Here is a 20654-nt window from a genome sequence, read left to right as displayed (position 1 = left end):
TGGATGGAAGTCACTGAGGAGCTGAGCCCTGCCGCATCCAGCCGTCTAGCCCTAGACCGCATCTTACCTGCCTCCTCAGCAGCATTTGGAAGGTTGATCCCTTTCTCCACACTCAGCCTCCGAGCCCTCCTCCCCTAACACTAGCTGTTCCTTCTGGACTCCTCTGCTGGTCTCGTCTTCTCTCTTCTGACTTCTGGGTGTTGGGTGCCTGGGGCCCAGTCCTGGGGCTTCCGCTCTTTCCTTTCCACACTCCCTTCCTTGGAGTCCTCACCCAGTCCTGACCATACATGCCACATATCTACTAACGACTCGATTTCTCCCTGTAGCCTGGACTCCTTCCTGAGTTCCCTGCTGGTGCACTTGACCATCTGCCTGCTGGGCATCTCCGCTCACATGTGTGACAGGCATCTCAACCCAGCATGTTCAAAACTGAGCTCCCGGCCGTGTTCGCTTTGCTCTTCCCCTGTCTTCCTCGTCCCAGTAAAAGGCAACTCTGTCTTTCCTTTGCTCAGGCCAAAAACCTTGAAATCACCCTAGACACCCTACTGTTTCTCATATCCCCCATGTGGGCAGGAGCTCTTCTCTTAAAGAGTATCCCGAGTCTACCCACGCCTGACCACCGGCCCTGCCTCTGCTGTGCTCCACGCCGCGTCCTCACTCCTCAGAACTATTACCGCAGCACCTAGCCGGTCTTCCCGCTTCTCTCTTGCCCCCTCCAGCCCCTGGAACTTCCTCTCCTCACTTCTCTCATTCTCACAGAGCCCAAGTTCTAATAATGGCCCACAAGGTACCTTACACTGGGATGCTCTAGTAGCTGATAACTCGGACAAGGGACTGTGTACAGCTAGTTTGCTTGGGAGATGATTTCTGGGAGCACGGGGGTGGGGCTAAGCAGGAAGTGAGACAGGGAAAATGAAGGGGGCCAGAGCAGAGTGTGTCAGCAGGTGAATGATCTCTGTGGGTGGCCGGGGCTCAAGCCCCTTGGGGGTCTCCGAGACTCTGCCTGGAGCGTGCCTCACCAGCGTCAGACCTGAGAGCCAAGGCGCCTGGTGTTTACTCAGTAAGTCCACGGCGCCTGAGGGCTCCCCGCAGGAGCGTTAACTCCCTGGCCTGGTCCACACCAGAGGCTCTGAGACAGAGAGCTGCGGAGGCAGTAGGAAGCCACAGAGTCCGTGTGCACCCAGTGGGGCGTGCCGAGGGGATGCAGGTAAAGCACTCTCAGCACCTTCTTCAAAGGCCCTGCATGATCTGACATCTGTCCTACCCTAAGTGTCCAGTGACCTCATCTGCCACTCTGCACTCTCTTACTCACTCCAGTCACACAGCCTCCTTCCGTCTCTCCAACACATCACACATGCTTCAACCACAGGGCCTTTGTACTACCTCCCAAAGTGCTCTTCCACCAGGAATCTGCATGTCTCCCACCTCACCGTCTTTGGGGCTTTATCTAAATGTTGTCAGCTCAGACAGCCATTCCAGGGAAAACAGATGGCAGCCTCCACGGAGGACCATCTGAGGGGAGTTTGATAAAGTACTATTTACAAAGGTTTGGGCAGGGAAACCAGAAGAGGTAGAGAATCCCCCCGGGGCTAGGAAAGGCAGCCACAATTATCATCCCGAGGTCTGAAGGAGCAAGGAAAGGAAGATGTTCTTGGAGCTGGGTGTTGGCTGTGTCGGAAAGCTTCCTGCTAGGGGCTGAGGCCTTTGGAGGAAGAAAAAGGGATGCTGACCTACTTTGCGTCCCTCCAGTCTCCTGAAGGCGTTTCCCCCATTCATGCCCGACAGGAGGCCAGAGGGGAAGGGAAACCCTTGTGTTGTTCACGGATACCAACTGCCAGGCACAAGGCAGAGAGGGGAACAAATGCCCAGCACACTGACCAAAATAGCAATACACACACACTGCCTCTCCCCTTCCCTGCCTTCGCAGCTAACACCATCTAACTTCTGTTACATTTTGCTTATTTATTTTATTTATTGTCTATATCCCTCCACTGCAGTGTAAACTCCATAAAGTCAGGGCATTCTGTCTTCTTCATTCACTTTTGTATCCCCAGCAGAACCTAAACTAGCACATAGCTTGTGTCGATAAATAGTTTTTGAGTGGACAAAGTTACTGCCTAGCTATGGTAAACAAGATAATGCCCCAAATATGTCTACACACTAAATGTAGGAATCTGGATATGTTAGGTTACATGGCAAGGGAGAATTAAGGTAGCAAATGGAATTCAGGTTAATAGGTTGACCTGAAAATAGGGAGATTATCTCAGATTATCTGGGTGGGCCGAATGTAAGCATGAGTCCAGAAGAGTCACAGCCAAAAATATTTAAAGAGATTACACAGGTGCCTTTGAAGACGGAGGAAGGGGCCACGAGCCAAAGAATGTGGCAGCCTCGGGAAGCTGGAAAAAGCAAGGAAACACAGTCTCTCCTAGAGTGGCCAGATGGGAATGCGGCTCTGTTGATGCCTTGATTTTAGCTTGACGAGACCCATTTCAGACCTCTGATCTCTAGAACTGTCTGATGATAAATTTGTTTTAAGCCACTACTAAGTTTGCAGTAATATGTCACAGAAGCAATAAGAAGCTGATACACTAGCCATTGTTTTCAATGGCCGGATCTCAGGCTCCAGAGACAGCTCAGGCTGCTTTTCTGGGCCTTGTTAGCTGAGGGACCTCACACCTTTCTTCTCTGTGTAAATAAGACTACTGATTGTTCCTTCTTCACGGGTGTGGCTTAAGGATTCGGAGAGCTGACTCGTCAGATGCGTATGGCTCAGAGCCTGGCCTCCTGCTCCCCTTCTTCTTGACCAGAGTCCCTGCAAATGTCTGGGAGACTGCAGACAATATCTCCCGTGGAAGGAGAAATACATTTCATTGAATGATGTTCCTTTCCTCTGCTGTTAGGACACAGGGGTTTCTCCCTATGTTCTTTTCTTTTTTTTAACTAATGTAAATAAAATTTGAGAATCTTTGTGCATGCAGTTTTTTTTTTTTAAATTATCTTCGACTTCTTCCAAACAAGAGCCCAAGTTGGCTGCAAGGCTGGTGCTCACACACACAAGATGCTCTGCCTTCAGTGCAGGGTGGTCCGGCTCACCCGGCATCTGGGCACCGCCCAGGACAGTGAGCCCACCGTGTGGCCTGTCGGGCTGGGGCTGGAAGGTGGGGAGGGGAGAGGAGGCTGGCTAGAAGCTGTGTCTGAAAGTACTTTACTGAATTCTCTTCCTGGGCAAGGGACCCCAGGCATGCCAAGCAAAGGGAGAACAAGGCGGCGGGGTGGGGAGCGGGCGATGCCAGCATCTGAGCAGAGGGAGGCTCTCCCTAAGGAAGGAGAAGTGTCAGGGGCCAGTTCAGCAGCTCTGGGGGGTGTGACCAGGGTGAGTGCATCCCAAGCACCCCTCCCTCCTGGTGCACGCATATCCAACAATGGTGCCCCACAGGCTGCACACCCACCACCGGTGTAGGGAGGTGGGGGCTTCCCCAGCTGCCTGGGGAGGGGTGAGAGACTGCGCCCTGAAAGGGCAGGGACACGGGAAGCGTGAGTGGCAAGTTCCAGTTTTCTGCGAGGCCAGACCACTTCCCAGGAGGTATCCGTTTGCCTACCTGTGTGCTGCTCGCAGCGGGTGCCCCTAAATCCTGCAGGACCTGAGTTTGCAAGTGAGAGGGGAGGAGAGGGTTGTGAAGTGAAGCCAGCAAGAGAACAAAGAAGGCTTTGCTGGAGAGGGAGGCACCTTCAACTGAGGCCTTCGGGGCCTGGGGAAGTGACTCACTGGCCCCCGGGGAAGGACCCACCCATGGGGTTCCTAGAGACTGAGAACGCGGCCCAGCTGCTGGGCACAGGCTCCGCGGGGTGGGGAAGGTGGCCTCGGTTGGGTGAGGATTCCCCTGGGACCCCTCCACTACCAGAGGACCCGGTGTGAGTCTTGCCTGGGCACCCTCCGGGCAACCCTGTGCTCACTGGCCTGCCAGCGGGGGCTGTTGCCACCATCAAGGCTGGTGGAGGCGTGAAGGGTGGGCGTTTCCCCTCTCCCCAACTCACCCTCCCATTGGCCCAGCTCCCCAACCCTAGGGAGAGCCTGCTGGAGCAAGGCCATCAGAGCCACCCAAAGGTGGCAGTGCTGGCGTCTGGCCCTGTCCCGAGGCTCACTGGACACCTGTGATGAGAACACCGAGAGCCCCGGTTTCTCGGGCAGTTGCACAACCTCCCCCAATTATGCTCCGTAGACTGTGTGGCAACCGGGCGAGAATTCCAGGACCTTGTACATACTCGTACGAATCTGCCTTCCTGTTGTTTGGCTGCAGGGCGAGGCGTGTCTCTGTGGGCCCCGGGAAATGGGGGGTGTGTTCGCGTCCAAGAAGGCGTGGCCCGCGTCCGGAGGGGGAGCGGCGCCCCGCCCTGCTGGTGGCGACGGCTCGCCCCAAACCGCAGCTTCCGCGGGAGCCCTGGACCGGATCCAGGACACGGAAGAGGAGGCTCCGGTGACAGTGTAGACACAGGCTCGGGCAGCAGGCTTGGCCAGGGCAGCTCGAGCAGTTGGCAGGTGCCGCACCTCCGGCTGGCCATGCTGGGACGTGGGGACCTCTGTGCTCCCAGGGAAGGGGGTGGGGGACGGCGGGGAGGGGGCGGGGGCGGGGGCGGGGGCCGGCCAGGCACCGCGGGCATCCTCCCAGGAGCTTGGCCTGGGCATCCTGGGCCCTCCCTGGCTCCACCCCTGCTCTTTAAGACTTTTGTCCTGGTCTGTGATGTCTGCGTGAGGAGGTCTCGGGAGGCAAGTCCTGGATGACCCAGCTTCTACTTAACCCCTGAGCCATGGCTCTGGGTCGAGGAAGGGCACCGTCCCGCCTCAAACTGAAGATCCTCTGGCTGCTCCCATTTTTGAAGGCTCCACCTTGTCACCTGCTTAGGAGAAGCTCTAACCTTGTGTGTCTTAGTGTCCTCCAGGGCCCCTGTAACTGTTGTCCTGTTTCTGGAGAGTCCGGAAGGAGGACAGGGCCGGGGGGGATGGGGCCATCCTAGCCAGTAGTCCGTCTTCCCGGAGGACGCAGGCCTGCCTCCTGGCTGGGAGAAAGGGCTGCCCCCAACATCATGCTCCCTGGGCTCCATTCGGCTCAGCCCCTCGGTCAGCGGCTCAGGGGAGGTCCTGTTCCCGCTGCTCACATCTGTGCTTCTCTGCCCATCTTCTAAGTGTCCTGCTTTCGTTCACACACACGCACGCACGCACAATCAATGTAGTGCACCCTGGACATGGGGGTCAGGGCTGGGGGCTGGGAGAGAAGGAAGCCCTCATGCCTTCACTGCCCGCATTCCCAGGTCTGGCAGCCTGGTGCCCGCTGGCTGCCTGCCGACAGTGCAGCGGCACAGGGCCCGGCCCTCCAGGCGGCTCCTCAGATCCGGTCGGCATTTGGGACGTGGGCTCCTCAGGGCTGTTCACTGGCCAAGTCCCGAGTGTGAGGAGTGCTGGTTGCAGACTCATCAAAGCCGCATACCTTCTTGTGGCTGCCTCCGTGGATTAGATACAAAGCACTCGAGCTGTGTAATTTATAAAATAGCCTTTATTTATCCTAAGGAACACAGTCAAGTGGTAGCTGGAAAAAAAAAAAGAACAACCACTTTTTAAAAGATATTTAGTGTTGTGACCTGGCTTTTTTTTAAAATAATTTTTTTAATGTTCATTTATTTTTGAGAAAGAAAGAAAACATGTGAGCGGGGGAGGGGCAGAGAGCCAGAATCGGAAGCAGGCTCCAGGCTCTGAGCCGTCAGCAGAAAGCTCGGTGTGGGGCTTGAACTTAACCGTGAGATCACAGCCTGAGCCGAAGTCAGTTAACTGACTGAGCCACCCAGGCCCCTGTGACCTGGCTTTCAGCCCACGTGAGGACAGCGAGAGGCCACCTGCTGTGGCCTGCCTTGTTCACCCTGCACTGGTAGAGGTGTGGCAGCACTGGCTTGTAAGAAATACTCAGTTTTGAGGTTTATGAAGAACAGAAGAAATATTTATGCTGCTGTATTTGATCAAAAGATTACCTAGACTATATTCTTTCCAGAAGTATAAGAATGTTTTAAAGGAATCAATAATGTGTGTTTAAGGGACTATATATATTAGAATTTTTAGCATTACTCTGGGAGCACAGTATTTGTCTACAAAGTGTGAAATTCCCCAATTTATGTAAAATCGACTTCCCGATTTTACTCAGTTGGTAAAGAAATAGGAGTAACACTCAATAAGGAAGTTGCTCTTTTTGTTTTTTAGCACAATGGTTTAATCAAAAAGACAATTTGCTTGAAAATGTCAGGGAATGTCCCGCAATCAGTAATTGTCTGGGCCATCACACCAGAAAAAAAAAAAAAAAAGAATCCCAGGCTTCCTTCCTAATAAACACACCACTTTCTCCTCCTCTCAGATGCGAGCCTCAGATGCCCAAATGCAGATGTGCCGACCGCAGGCGCGTCGCTAAGCAAAGGAGAAGGCTAGCAAGTCTGTCCCGCAAATTAGATTGTCTGATGGAGCTCTGTGGCCCCAGACGGGATGTGGTTGTTCTGTGCTCTTGTCCCGCAGGAGGGTTGGAGCCCGTGCCCCTCACCAGGCATGGAAAAGGGTCCTCGTGGGTTAGAACATAAGGACTTTGAGGAAAAACACAAAAAGACATTAAAACGGGGGGTGCACCCTGGACAGAGACCCACCGCGGTCTTGTTCCGAGCTCGGCGGCCTGCAGTTCTCAGGCTGGGGGCTGCGGGTACCTTGGCTGGCCACCTTCTACTGCTCGGTGGGGCTCTAAAGAGGAAGCCAACCTCGACCAGGAGCCAGACGGGAAAATCTCAAACATTTTAAGACTGGGTTCAAAAGCCCTCGGACACCTTCTGTCTGCCTTTTCGGGGCTTGCATCTGGTTGGGGGCCATGAATCAGAATTCCGAATCTGTGCTGCCTGGAGGAGACAGGCACAGGGGACAGGAAACACCCAAATGCAATAAATATTGGCAGGCTCAGGACCATGCCCCTCCCCCTCCCACCACTGCAGGGTCGGCTGGTTCTCCGCCCCCCAAACCGCCCCACGCTTCGTGGAATGCGAGACACAGCTGCCGCTTCTGCACAGGACGGAGCCTGAGTCATTCGCTTTATAGCATCATTTATGGCATGAACTAGGAACATAATGTGTTTACACAAACACGACAATTGTACATCGGTGTCTTTACAATATTAAAGGAGTCATATACAAGTCTACAGGCATCGTTACACAGCGTGGTGCTGGCGGGGGCGCCCCTCCGAGGTCCCCCACGCTGCGGGGGGGGGAGCCAGTGCGCAGGGAAGGGTGACAGAGCCGAGAGTGTCCATCTTTCGGCCTGTCGTCTGGGAGGAAGCAGGTCTGTGAGGCCCCCTCGGGGCCAGTCCTTGCTGGGATCGGGGTACGCCTTGTGTCCCGGTCTTACTGGCTGGGACAGTGTAATTCAGATTCAGTGTGCACGTTAGTGTGGGAAAACGAGCTGGGGATGGCTTCCTGAGCTGGGGACCCCGAGGACGCTGACGCACGGGCCCCTTTGCTGTGGGGCCCGTTCCTGAGGTAAGGATGCGGTGTGGCCCCATGGCCGGTCTGGAAGGGGACAGACGCCTGCAGAAGCCCCGGCGTGAATACACGCGTAGGACTGGAGGGCCCCTGGGCACTGGTAGGTCAGGTGACGCACTAAGCGCGGCCCGCACCCTGGGTGGCAGCAAAGGTGAGGGTCTCAGATAGATCCAGAGCCATCCGTCCCCCCACACCCACCCGGCCCTCCTCCCGGCAGACAGCCCTGTCCCCCGGGGGCCCTGCTTCAGTCCCTGTGGTGTCACCACGCTTGCATCCATCCACCTCTGGAGCAGGGACCAGAGGTCTCCCACGCCCCGCACTGCGGGCATCTAGGCCCCAGCCCCCAGGAGTCCCTGTGCCACAGGGAGCCCGCAGCACATCCAGCTAAGAACTGAGCACCAGATGAAGAAGCGTTGGTCCTTGTCGGCCTCTCTGGCTTGTGCAGTTAGTTACTTCCGTCTTAAATACTGTAGAAAAATAAGCCATCTGTGACGCAAGGAGACCCGGCAGAGTCTGCCACGCGTGGAGGATGAACGGCTCGTCTGCAGTGGGCCGGGAGGCCGCCGCGGGCCCTGCCTGGCAGACTGCTGTGCTGGGCCAGGGGGCCCCCAGAAGTGTCCCCACTGCCAGCATCTTTGGGTCACGTCAACTGTCCTCCCACGAGCATGCCTCTGGCATCCCACGTTCTGTGGCCATGTGACCTGGGGCTCCCTGGGCAGGCTTTGGACCCTCCAGCGCCCCCTTCAGTCTCACGCCCACTGCTGAGCAGGCAGAGGCACAACTCCCCAGCACCGGTTCCAGGGCCCTGGTGGGGAGCCCCGGGGCTCACGGCCTCCGGTGGGCGCCGAGGGGGGGCCTAGTCCAGGGGCTCCTGCTTTATCCGGACGGCGGTAGGGGTGGGCTGCGGCCGCCGCTCCTCTCGGCAAAGCACGTACTCGCTGAACTGGGAGGAGTCCACGCCGCCCCCACAGGAGGCCGCCACGCTGAAGCCCCTCTGGAAGAGCCTCTCCAGGACCTGCCGGGGAAGACAGAGACGGTCAGCAGCGCCGGCTGCTGGAGCCGGCCCGCCTCGGCCAGGGCAAGCCTCCCTCTCCTGGCAGAGACCACCAGGCGAGCAACCAACCGCAGGCGGGACAGGGGCAGCCAGACCCCGGGTCCCCTTGAGTGACCACACCTGGGAAGGCTGCCCCACCCGGCCGCTCTCGGGGGTCCTCAGTCTTGATCCAGAGGCAGAAAGGGTCTTTGGGCCCTTCTCTCTGGAGGCATGGTCCCAACCCCCTCCCCCACTTCACTGAGGCCTGACTCAACAGAAACCCTGCCATTGGCCTCTGGGCAGCCACCTGCTTCCCCGAGCTGTTGCGTCCCAGATGGTTTGAGGCCTGGGGGCTCATCAGCTCGAGGGAACTCGGGGTGGGGAGGAGGAGGAGCCCTCTTGGTGTCTGAGTCTCTACAAGCCTCCATGTCCACGTGGGTTTGTGCCTCTGTGAGGGTGGGGTCTTGTCACTGGGTCTGACGCCTGTGTCCCACAAGTAGTGAGTTCTGACTGACAGCCTGTGGAATGTGTGCATGGTGGGGCGGGGGGGGGGGGGGGGGGGGGGGGGGGGGGGGGGGGGGGGGGGGGGGGGATGGGCCTTCCCCAATGTGCACTCTGCCCTAAGTCTAAAATAGGAGTCTGCTCTTAGGGCGGGAAGAGCTGATGCAGAATAGGCCCCAGGCATGTGGGCTTCCCCAGCTCTGGGACCCACAACTGCTCTGGGCAGCCCCTGGGTCAGCTGGGGTGAGCCACGGGGTTCCAGGCCGCCTCTGCTCAGCCTCTGACCTGCCTCTCTTATGGCCTGGGTTTAATTTGAATCGAAAGGAAGACTCTGGGTGTCAAATGAAGCACACTTTGTTGAAAATACTCTGGGCCATTTTTATAGAACATCCTTTTGGAGAAAAAAAAAAGCACAGATCAATTTTTTTAAGTCCATCCCCCAGGCGCCATCATTTAATTATGAGCGGGACATAAATTATGCATCGACACATTGTTGCCTTTTCTGTGAGATGGCACGGAGGGCTTCACCATTTCAGGGACCGCGCCTCCCTCTACCCATGCCTGCTGCCGGAGGGCTGTGGGGAGGCAGGGGTGAGGCGGGTGGGGAACGCGCTCAGTGCTCACCTGCACAGAGTTGAGCCGGCAGTAGCCGTTGAGCGGGAAGCGGATGACGTGCGTGGGGTCCTGGTTCCAGCCAGCGTTGACAGAGTTGCACATGACGTCCCCGGTCTCGGGAAAAACCTCCTCAATGAGGGCCTTCTCGCCACTGAGCGCGATCCGCTCGCCCAAGTCCGGCGTGACCCTCACCACCAGGCAGTCACAGGCCCGGCTGCGGCGCCGCTGCTCCTGCTCCTGCTGCCAGCGCTCCAGCTCCCGCACCATGGGCTGCAGCTGGTAGTAGCGCGCCTCCTCATAGAGCAGGCTGAAGTCCTGCAGGCATGCGCAGAGCGGGTGGTGACAGGTGGGGCCTTGCTTTCCCAGGCCAGCCCCCCACGCCGCAGCCATGCCCCAAGCAGTTCTGTGGAGCTGCGATCCCCAAGGCTCCGCACGGACTGGGATGGTTGTACCCATTGTACAGATGGGTGAAATGAGGCTCAGGTGAATGTGTACAGGCACAGGGATCTGGCCCTGACCAGAAAGCAGCAGTTGGTGTCCACCTCTGCCAGATACCCTGCACTCTTCCATGTGGCCCCAAGCCCCTGGAGCAGAAGGAGGCTTCTGGAAAGACCAGGGGGCTGGACCAGTGGAGCCTGAGCCTGTACCTGCTGCCTTCTGAGAAGCCCAGAGGAGTGAGGCTGGGCTGGGCACAGGGCACCCTCTTCTGCCCCGAGGAGCTCAGAGCCCAGCAGGGAGGCAGAGCTCACCTCCCGCATGCTGTCTCCCAACCCTGAGGCCTCTGGTCATCAGTTACTGAGCTTCTCAGAGCCTCAGTTTCCTTGTCTATCTATAAAATGGACATAAACACCTGGCTCAGAGAAGGGGGTGAGGGCCAAAGGACAAAAAAATGTGCCAGGTCCCGGGCCCACCCCTCTCTAGCGGGCAGGTGAGGAGGTGTCTGGGAAGCCCACCCCCAGACAACCCACCCCCAGGCTGGCATGCTCATGCCATCTGTCCCCCAAACACATGTGCACCCATATCTGCCCCGGCCCTGAGTAGCTCAGGACCCGTGACTTGGGCCGGTCACTGGGGCTCAGCTCAAGGCTGAGCCAGGAGGCCCAAGCCCCAAAGCAGGGCCCATCCTGCAAGCCCTAAGTCCCTTCCTTCCCGCTGCTGGCCCCAGCCTCTGGCACCACTCTGAGGGAAGCCCAGTTTCCAGCCCCTACCCGGGCCTGTTGTCTGTCAGGGACCTAACCTGTCCATCCACAGGGGTTTCCCAGGGCGCCATCCTGGGCATCCACTCTTATCCACTCCAGAGGTTTCAAATGATATCGGCACACATTTTTCCTGATGGCCCAAATGCCACATCACCAGTTCTATGCAGGCGCAGGATGCAACATGCCCTCCAGCCTGGCCTACCACTGGGCCTCCATGCATCCCCCCAGGCGCGAGCCAAACACCAGGAGGCACCTCAAGAATGCCCTGACCGCCAGGGACCCACACTGCGGACCTCTATGGCCGAGTCCTAAACATAAATCTAATCAGCCCTTTGCCTCCGCCTCTGCCGCCTCCAGCCTGAACCAAGGCCCTCAGGGGGCCTCCCGCTCTGGCCCCCACCCTCCCCCGCACAGCAGTCACGGCTGCCTTTATGATCAGCAGACCTGAGTGTCACTCCCTGTTCACATCCCTGCCACTGCGTTCAGGGCAAAATGCCAGCCACGTGCCGAGCTGGCCACCAAGGTCCTGCCTCAGGTAGCAGCCTCTTCTGCCACCCCCATTCCTACAGCCGCAGGCTGACACCGTCTCTCTGGTTCGGGAGGGCACCACCTTCTTGCCGGCCTGCCTGCTCACCGAGACCCTCACACCCGTTTGCCCCTGCCCTTCCTTCTCCCCCCAGAGAGGCATCCTTCCCTCCAGCCCCCCTGGGGCCAGGTGCTCCACGCTCTGCCTCACCACACTCGGCTTCTAAGAAACATTTGCTGACAGCCCCGCCCCCCGGAAATTCAAGCATTTTTTTGTTGTTGTTCAACATCTGTCTTCTCACTAGATTGCAACTATTATGGAGACCCATGTCTGCCCTGGATTTCACTGTATCTTCGGCCTGACTTTGGTTGTTGGGACCCAGCATCAGTTGGACGGATGACAAAGTAGCCCCAGGGCCATTTGTCCTCTGGGTGCAGGAGGGAAGGAAGGAAGGCCATTGGCTGGTTCGAGTCAGGCCTAAGCTTCCTCTGGGATCCCGGAGCCACGGGAGGGCCTAGCACGGAGGTGGCCCCCCTGAGCCAGGTCGGCGGCCCTGGACTGGCTCACCCCAACACCTGGGGGTAACCTTTTGTTTAAAAGGGACTGAGTTTGCATCAGGCTTTCCCCTGCAAATCGCCAACAAGGAGTAGGCGCGGGAACCTCTAAGTCCCGTTTCTCTGGCTCACAACCGTCCTTCAACACGGCAAACGAAAGGGGGTAAGCGCCTCCGCTTAATTGTTGTTACACCCTGATAAATAAGCTAAAAATGTGAGAAAACAAAATTAGTTTAGAAAAACTGATTTAGCCCTCGGCTCCACCGTTTAACTTTTTATGGTTGCCATGACGACCATGGGTCCATTTATGAAGTCACAGCGTCCCCTGTGTAATGCCACCACACAGGCAGTGCTGGGGAGCTGCCGGCTGCAGACTGACCTTGAAGTCATCCGGGAGCAGCAGTTTGGACGTCCGCAGGAAGCTCAGGACGTAGCGGAAAATCTCCCCATCCCGGTCGATGAAATAATGTTGCTTTAAACTGTCCAGGACGATGGGCTCAGTGCCATTGAAGAGGCGGCTTATTCTGGGAGACAGAGAGGATGGGATGTCCGACGAGGGCCCGCCCACCTGCCCCGCCCCCATCCCTTAGGGTCCGCCCCGCCAGAGGGGCGAGGGGCCTCCCGTGGGTCACTCTGGGGCTGCGCCATGATGGATGTCCGCATGCACCAAGGGCAGCCAGGCCACAGTCCGGCAGGACCCTGGCACATGCTGTGCACCCAGCCTACACTCACAAGCCACAACCAGAGAGAGACGAAGCTGGCTGCAGACACCCGCCCGCAGGACAGGCCTGGAAAACTACAGGGAGGCAAAGACACAGCCTCCTTGCCCCACGCACGCCAACCCTCGCCAGACAGACCCACCCGGAAAACTCCCACTGACCACGGCCGCACGCCCAGCTAACACATGCGAGCCAGGCAAAACAGTCGTGGGTCCCACGCACCAACCGCGCCCAACCCACACGGGTGAGCGTCAGATGGGACACACCTGGGCAGGAGGCGCAGGCTCACACGGTCCCCTCCCTGCAACACACAAATCACACGCAGACCCAGACACACCCAGGCAAAGGACACGCCAGCCAGCACGAACGAAGCAGACACACAGCCACGTCCTCTGGACAGACTCACTGGCAAACCACACAGTCACTCACTCAGGGGGCCCTGGGGGAGGCAGGGAGGCAGGCAGGAGGGACAGCATGTGCCGCATCACACACACACTCAGCAGTGTGCCTGCGCATACACCGCAGTGTGAACGATTTACATGCACCACAGTCTGCGCAGATGGGCGCACTCCGGTGTATCCACACGCTGGCGTGTGGTGCAGACACAGGTCCCATCCCAGCGCCCTGTCCTCTGAAGGGCAGTTGTTCTGAGAGAAACACAGGACCTGCAGGATCCTCGTGAGGAGCCCCCATCCACTCCAAGGAGGACCCCTGTGGTCTCTCCGATGACCAGGGCAGTAGGCCCCATCTGGCTAACTCCCCCAGGCCCAGCTGTGGACAGTTAGGAGCCGCCAGGAGGGGTGGGGACAGCCAAGAGTTGGCTCAGGAGCGGGGGGGGGGGGAGGTTGGCAGGGCCCCTCGGTGATGGCGCCCCCAGACATCCTTCAGCAGACAGGCCCCACACCAGCTAAACCCTGCCGAGATGGTGGCTGGTAGGCACCGCCCGGGAGAAAGGTGGCTTGGTCTGGGACCGAGGCCTTCTAGCCCAGCCTGCACGAGCTGGTGCCTAAGCCTCCTGCCTCCCTGCCCCTACCAGCAAGGACCCTCCGGGAACGCTCCCCTCCCCCTGAACAGCCCAGTCCTCTGTCCACTCCAAGTCACTGTTCCATTGTATGCCGGGGCACGTGTGCCAGGCAGAAGCTGGGGAGGCGGGGCGGTCCGGGTCCCTAGAGCCTCTCTGGTGGCCTGGCACACGCAGGAGCGAGCTCCACTGTGAGGTAGCCATGCAGTCGCCCGTCCTCACCCTGGGCACAGGGCCCAGCCCCCTCCCAGTGGGGCTGTAGAAAGGGCAAGGCTGCCTCATGCACGGGCGTGAGCAGCTCAGAGCCTATGCTGAGGCATGGAGAGGCCCCAGCCTGTGGAACCGGTACGGCAGTCACCCAGATCCAACTCCTCTTAGGACTCCTAAGGCCGCGGAGCCCTCTCCCCTCCCCAGGCCTCAGGGACACAGCCCTGCCGGAAAGCCTTACGGGCTTCGCGGCCTGTCCCAGCTGCCGAGGTCCCCAGACCTGACCTCCGCAGAGCTCGGGCATTCAGAGGTCAGAATGAGGGCCATGCAGCACCCCAGAGATGGATGGGACTAAGCAACACTGCCCGTCCCACGGGCAGGCCTCAGCAGCAGACAGCTGAGGGCCCAAAATGGCACCTGTGGGAAGAAGGAAGAACCACATCCACAGGCAAGCCAGCAAGCCCACAGCCTCAGCCTCCCCGTGGACCTTTCTCCACTGCTCCCAGTTGAGCTCAAACCCACTGTCCGGCAAGCAACATTTGAGGCCGGGCGCTGCCACAGCTCTCTCTGATGCCAGGGCTGGCTGGGGCTCCACGCCATCCTGTTGGTCTAGGGGGCTCCTGGGCCACCCACATTCCAGGGCTGGCTGGGGCTCCACGCCATCCTGTTGGTCTAGGGGGTTCCTGGGCCACCCACATTCCAGGGCTGGCTGGGTTCTGTTCTAGGTGGTCCCATTGGTCCATGGCTAGAAGGTTCTCAACCCGCCTTACTTTAAGACTGGTTCTAGATCTTACCATCAGTGACTCTCCAAAGGACAAAGGCCTTTCATGCCCTTGGGGTCTGAGGCTACCAAGGATGTGAGCAGTTTGAGGGCAGGTTAGGACAATTGCCACAAACTGCCCCCGCTCCTTCCCTGTCTCCACTATCACTTACAGGGTCTTGGGAGCTAGCTCCTTCTCTGAGCCACCCTCTGAGAGAGGCTACAAGGTTTGGGGGCGCCTCTGACTCCAACTGATGGAGGTCTTTTGTTTAAGCTTTGGTTCCAATCTCCTGGATGTTTCAGTGGAAGGTTTTATTATTAATTTGCTGCTTCCCACAGCCAGCAATGGACACCGGCTTGGGACTGTGATGGTAGCAGCTGACAGATGACCTGCAGGGACGAGCAAGGTGGCAACCGGGGAGTTCATTTCCAGCCCTGGGCAGCCGTGCTCTGCCCTTTATGGGCGAGGGCTGATGGCTGTCCCTGGGCCACCCAGTGGCAGCACCTGCTCCCTGATGAGCCAAGAACCAGAAGTCCAGGCGCAGTCCTGTGGACACAGGGCCCCGAGGGCGTTGGGTACTAGCCCCCTGGTCTCACAGCACTGCCCAAGGTGGGGTTTTCCTGATATCCAGAACCCGCCCTGGTTATCTTAGCAGTCTTACTTCTCCATCTGTTGGCGACTCATGCATCAGTGCCACTGGGTGAGGGATTGATCTTGGTTCCCGGGATGGGTGAAAAAACATTTTTTTAATTTTAAAGATTCGCTGAAAGAAAAATGAGAGAGATCCGAGGGGCTCCTGCCAGCACGCAGCCCCACTCACTTCTCAGGCCTGGCCTGACCCACTGTCCCCTGACTGTCCTACAGGTCACGTCACCCGATGGCCTCCAGGCCGAAGCTTCAGGCCCAGGGAGCAGCCCTGCCCTGAGCCAGAAGCCATCCAGGCAAGAACAACAGATTCATCTCAGAGCCCCAGCCCTGGGGAGAGGCTGCAGACCGCCATCCCCTCCGGGCACATCCAGCCACCGAGGGTCCCAAACGCCAGATCACAGGGCCACATGGCCTCAGCCCCCCAGCGAGCGGGCCTGCCCCACCGCAGAGCAGGCTGATGGGCAAGGATAAGCTGCACTGTGGGTGGGGGAGGGGAGGGCCACCCCTTGTCCTCAATCCTCCCTGGCAGCAGCCTGAAGACATGAACAGGCAGCCATTCCCTGCAGGCCTAAGCTGCGATGGCTCTAGAAAGGCAAGTGTCTGAATTTAAGAAACACTCTTCAGAGAGGTTGTGGGCAAGGGTTTTATGAATTTCACTCACAAACGTCGTCAACCGATTAAGGGATGATCTATCTCAAGCAACGCGGGAATGCCGCAGAAGGCAAAATTGAAATTAAATAAGCAGAATCCATCTCCCATCCCAGACAGAGCAAGCGAGCGCACAGGCCGCCCCTGCCTGCGTGGCCTCGTGGCTGCGGCCTCCGCGAGACCCCCGAGTTCACAAGTGCCTGCCCCAGGCCTCGGCCTCTGCTGCGCTGATGGAATGAAGTCTCAACGGCCAGCTGTGCCCCAGACTCCCCAAATTCTGGAGTCTATACCCATCTCCGGCATCTGCTCCTAGAGGGAGCACTTCTGCCGGACGGAGGGCTCCGCCCCGGCCCGCATCAAGGGGCCATGCGCCACGAATGTACCACACTGAGACGTCAGGGCAGCGACGCGGCGGGCTGACGAGAAAGCTTCCCTGAGATGATCCCTTGGTGTCTGGGGGATTAATTAACTCATCTTCGTTTTTTTTTTAAGTGTATAAAACAAGGGCGATGCCCCACAGCCCTGGCCTCCTGCTGCTCAGCCCTCGACAGTGGCGGCCTCGCCGCGCCAGGAGCAAACGGTCGTGGGCTCTGCGAGCAGCACACTGCATCATCTCCAGGAGATGCTCGGAGGCCCGGCCCATCTCCGGTGGGCCCTGCTGCTATGCCAACGGGAAACCAGGTCCCAGGGCCAGACGTGCCGGACGTGCCCAAGCGGCAGGAGCAGAGCAGCCGGCAGCGCCTGGCACCTCCCACGACAGGAGCTGGGGGCGCAAGGTGCACTGCTGGGAGGCTCCTGGTCAGAGACATACCATCTGCAAACGGGGATATGAGGCTCCTGCTTATCCATGCTCCGGATATCCCTGAACATTCTGGAATTCCTAGCTAACCCCTGCAAGTCTCCGTACCTCCCCCTACCCCCAGCCCCAGGGAGTCGGCTGCTACCCCTGAGGGTCTAGCAGTGGCCACTCACATGGACAAAGATGGGAAATTCCAGCTCCCCCACCAGGCCCTCCCCTTGCATACTTAACCTAGGGTTAGAGGAGGAGATAGGATGAAACCCTTCTCTCCGACAGGATCCTGCAGCACGGCTCACAAATGAGCCTTTGCGAAGGCCAGGCCTGAGGCTCGCTCAGGAGGACCCTGAAGGTACTGAGACTCCCCAGCTGAGCAGCCCAGCTGCTGGCCACGCTCAGGTGGGGCTGACCCTGAACGAAGGGGCTTCTGCAGGTGGGTGAGCAGCTCTGCAAGCACATTCAATGCCACTGGCGCAGGGTCACAAGTCCCTGTAGAAAGCATCTTTCAAGAGGTAGACTTGGCCTCCCAGACTCGCGTTCCCCAGGTCCAGGAGAGCAGGAGGGCCCTGGAGAGCCTGCATGTTGGCTGGCAGAGGAGACAGAGCCCCCTGGCAGCGGGCTGCAAAGGATGCCGATAACCACCGTGCACTTGGTGCTCCAAGGGGCTTGGCTCTTACCTGGAGTCGGGGTATTTGGTGAGCGTGGCCAGGCTGCTGGTGTACATGTGGCCACCCACATCGATGTGCACAGGTGCGTTGGACTTGGTGAGCTGGGCTGGCAGTGGGATCCCCTGGGCGGCCAGGGGAGACACGGGCGACCGGGTAAGAGACAACCGGGACATGCTTCCTCCCTCCTGGAGATGGAAACAAGGCAAAAACAAGAGTTTCTCCACGACAGAGCTGTGCACTCCCTTTTATTGCCAATGTGATCACAGATCTAATCAGATCACTTCTGCCTGTGCCTGATCACATATTCAGCTGACAAATTATGGCCACCACTGTAATTAAGTGTATTTGCATCATTTTCTTCAAAGTACCAGAGGGAAAAAGAAAGATGCTTATTAGCAATAAGAAATCAAGAAAAAAAATTTTCAAGGTGTCAGCCTCCAGGGGCATAAAACAAACTGCAAAATTCTAATTAAAGGTCGCGGGCTTATGTGTTAGATGTGAAATATCCCCTGACAAACGAATCACCAATTTGTGAATTGGGATTCAGGGGTTTTTGCAAGTTTGTCTCAGTAACGAGACACCTCTAAATTAGTGACTTCCTCAGCACCTAAGGCGTTGAGTTTTATACATGTAGTAAATTTCACGTCAAATTAAGAGCATTTTTGTTTCAAAAAATACATAATCGTACACCCAGTCCATAGCCAGCTCCTGACTGCGGTGGCGGGGAGGAGGGGGAGCGGGTGCGCAGGCAGCGCGAGGGATAAGGGCAGAGGGGGCCCCGGCCGCGGCCCCGCCCACCCCACGGGCTCTCACCACAGTGCCGGCGCTGCCGTGGGCGTGAAGCGAGGACCCGCTCGGCCGCTCCTTGCGGTGAGGCATCTAGGCTTCCATCGCTGCCCAGAGTGTCTGTGGGGAGCACCGACAGAACCACAGGGTGTTTACTCCGCAGGAGTCGTGGGCATCAGGCTGCCCAGAGTCCAAGACACACGGCCTCCTCCTTTCTGCATATGCTCTCTGGGACCCCACACCCCTCTCCAGATTCCACCCACCACTACCCTATCCCCTACGCTCCAAAGCCGTAGCTGCTTACACACACACACACACACACACACACACACACACACACACACACACACGTGTTTTCTGGGCAGCTCCACGTCTGCTAATTCGGCTAATGACAGTGCTGAAACATATGCTCACCATTATTGCCCCAAAATGTTTCAGAACAAATCTGATTTTCCTGGTATTTTGGTTCAGAGCCATGTTACCAAGCGTGTCTCCTCTTGCATCAGCAGAGAGCCCTGTGGACCACAGCTCGGGGAGGATCTCCCAGCCTCCATGGGCTCGGGAGCCCAGGACCGTGAACACGAGCCCCACAGTGTTAGGAGGCAGTGTGTGAACAGCCAGACACAGAGAGGCCTCTTGAGGCAGAAGCCGGGGCATGGGGAAGAGTGAAAGTCACTCAGGAAGCCCTCGGGCGCCTAAGGGAGGAAACTCGTCTTTGTCTGCAGGTCTCCACCTCTGCAGTTTCAACCCAGACCTCCAGAATGGTCTTGTCTGTGCCTAATGTATTCCAGATCCCCTCAGGACCACACCCCCCCACCCCTGCCGGACCAGAGAGCTAGCCAGAAGGAAAGACAGCAGCTCAGCAGACGGACCCTCTGTTCTGCTCCTCTCTGCTCCCTAGTGACTTTCCTCTGTGCCACAATCACCTGAAATAAGACTGTCCCTCAGTCACTAGAAGCCACCCCAAGACACTGCAGAAGGGGGGAGAGGTCTGTGCAGCCCCCTGCACTGGCTTGATGCTGTCTCATGGGACACAGTGACAACACCCACTCCCCGCCCCCCCCCACTGGCTCCCACAAGAATAACCTGGACTTCTCTCTCTAGGTTTGACTTTGTGCCTTGAAACTCAAACATCCAATTTTAAAACATGGACCAAGGTCCAATGAGCATTTAAGTGAGGTTACTCTCCTAGGATCTGTCCTGCCCTCAGTGTCCTTGCACGTTCACGGACATGAAACTGGGGGCGGGGGGTGCTATTAAACAGTGATGTTTCATTTATACTTTCACTGAGGTGCTACTCAGGGTTTGCGGCTTTGGCATTCCTGCCTTCTGGCCAGCTCAGAAAAGAAATGCAGGTCACTTATCTCAAGAAGTTCTGAGAAACCAAAACAGACCTCAGGATGGGTTATCCCAAGGCTCTGCTGAGGGAGGAGGGGGGCATCACAAGGAAAGCCACAGGGAGGATAAAGTGTGCTGGAAGGGATTCCCGTGGAAATTCTATCCACCCGGACTGTGCAATGTTTTCCCAACCACCAGGACACTACTCAAGTGACATTTAACACCGAGTACCCATCACAAAAAGCTGCTCACCCCTGTTCTCATCCAGCCTCTTCTCCATCACAAGCACAACCTGATGTTCACCGGCAAACCAAAAACTCACCATTGGAAGCCCCAGGCTTTACGCCTCCAGGAGAACCTCCAGGACTGCCGCCTTCGAACACATCCGCGGACCACGACCCTTTCCCCGACACCACTGCTGAGGTCAGAAGCACAAAAGTGGGTGCAGTAAGAGGCGCAAGTTTATTCCTTCACCCCCACCAGCAGACCCACAACCCAGCCCCAGCGCGCCCCGGCCCTCCCGAGGCTCGCCCAAACCGCCTGTTGCAGGGGCTTCCACGATGGAGCGTGCTCCAGGGCCTGCGGGTCTCCAAACCGGCTAGGTATTGACCCGCTTCCCTGAGCTGCGGTGGGAGCCCCGGGTCCCGCGCCCGCCCGCCGCCGCCGCCGCCGCGCCCCGCCCGCAGGAGCAGAGGGAAGCGAGCAGAATGCCACGCTCATTTACACACAAAATGATTTTGTGTCCCATTGTGTTCGCAGTTGTTCAGCTCTCTGGGGGTGATTAAACTGGCTGAGCTGCGGCAGCTTGAGACGATTTCACTAAATCGCTTCTTCGTGAAGTCGCTTCTTTGCTAAGCTGTTATTTTAACCATAAAAGGTAAACAGAAGGCGCCTTGCGAGTTCCCTTCAAGCTCTGCGCCCTGGGCGCCAGCCGCGGGCAAGAGTGCCAGGGGCCTGCGGAATTGTCCGGGACGGCGGGGGGAGGGCGGCAGGCATGCCACCTGGTGCGCGCCAGCCCCGCCGCGGAGCCCGCCGGCCGGCGTGAACTTCGGGGCGGCCCGAGCCGGCTGGGCCGAG

The 20654-nt window shown here is 58.1% G+C and overlaps 1 protein-coding gene across 1 annotated transcript; it reads right to left on the bottom strand.

Annotated features, from left to right (window-relative positions):
- Positions 1-7077: 7077 nt before the first annotated feature.
- Positions 7078-20024, bottom strand: KCTD15 (potassium channel tetramerization domain containing 15). Its single transcript, XM_029925594.1, has 6 exons — positions 19900-20024; positions 18267-18359; positions 17463-17638; positions 12365-12509; positions 9716-10021; positions 7078-8572 (listed from the first exon to the last, which is right to left on the bottom strand). Exons 2-6 carry the CDS (start codon positions 18330-18332, stop codon positions 8414-8416), a joined length of 852 nt encoding a protein of 283 aa, XP_029781454.1. The 5' UTR covers positions 18333-18359; positions 19900-20024; the 3' UTR covers positions 7078-8413.
- Between the last annotated feature and the right edge of the window lie 630 nt (positions 20025-20654).

This window comes from Suricata suricatta, chromosome 16 (genome assembly GCF_006229205.1).
Source record: "Suricata suricatta isolate VVHF042 chromosome 16, meerkat_22Aug2017_6uvM2_HiC, whole genome shotgun sequence".
Lineage (NCBI taxonomy): Eukaryota > Metazoa > Chordata > Mammalia > Carnivora > Herpestidae > Suricata > Suricata suricatta.
The sequence above is the reverse complement of the archived record's forward strand: the minus strand, read 5'-3'. Positions and strand labels throughout refer to the sequence as shown.

Coding starts and splice junctions, on each gene's coding strand:
- KCTD15 (XM_029925594.1), bottom strand. CDS start 18,332: ATGCCTCACCGCAAGGAGCGGCCGAGCGGGTCCTCGCTTCACGCCCAC. Junction 17,639..18,266: donor ACGGCAGCGCCGGCACTGTG/GTGAGAGCCCGT, acceptor TTCCATCTCCAG/GAGGGAGGAAGCATGTCCCG. Junction 8,573..9,715: donor GCCGGCTCAACTCTGTGCAG/GTGAGCACTGAG, acceptor CTTCCCCGGCAG/GTCCTGGAGAGGCTCTTCCA.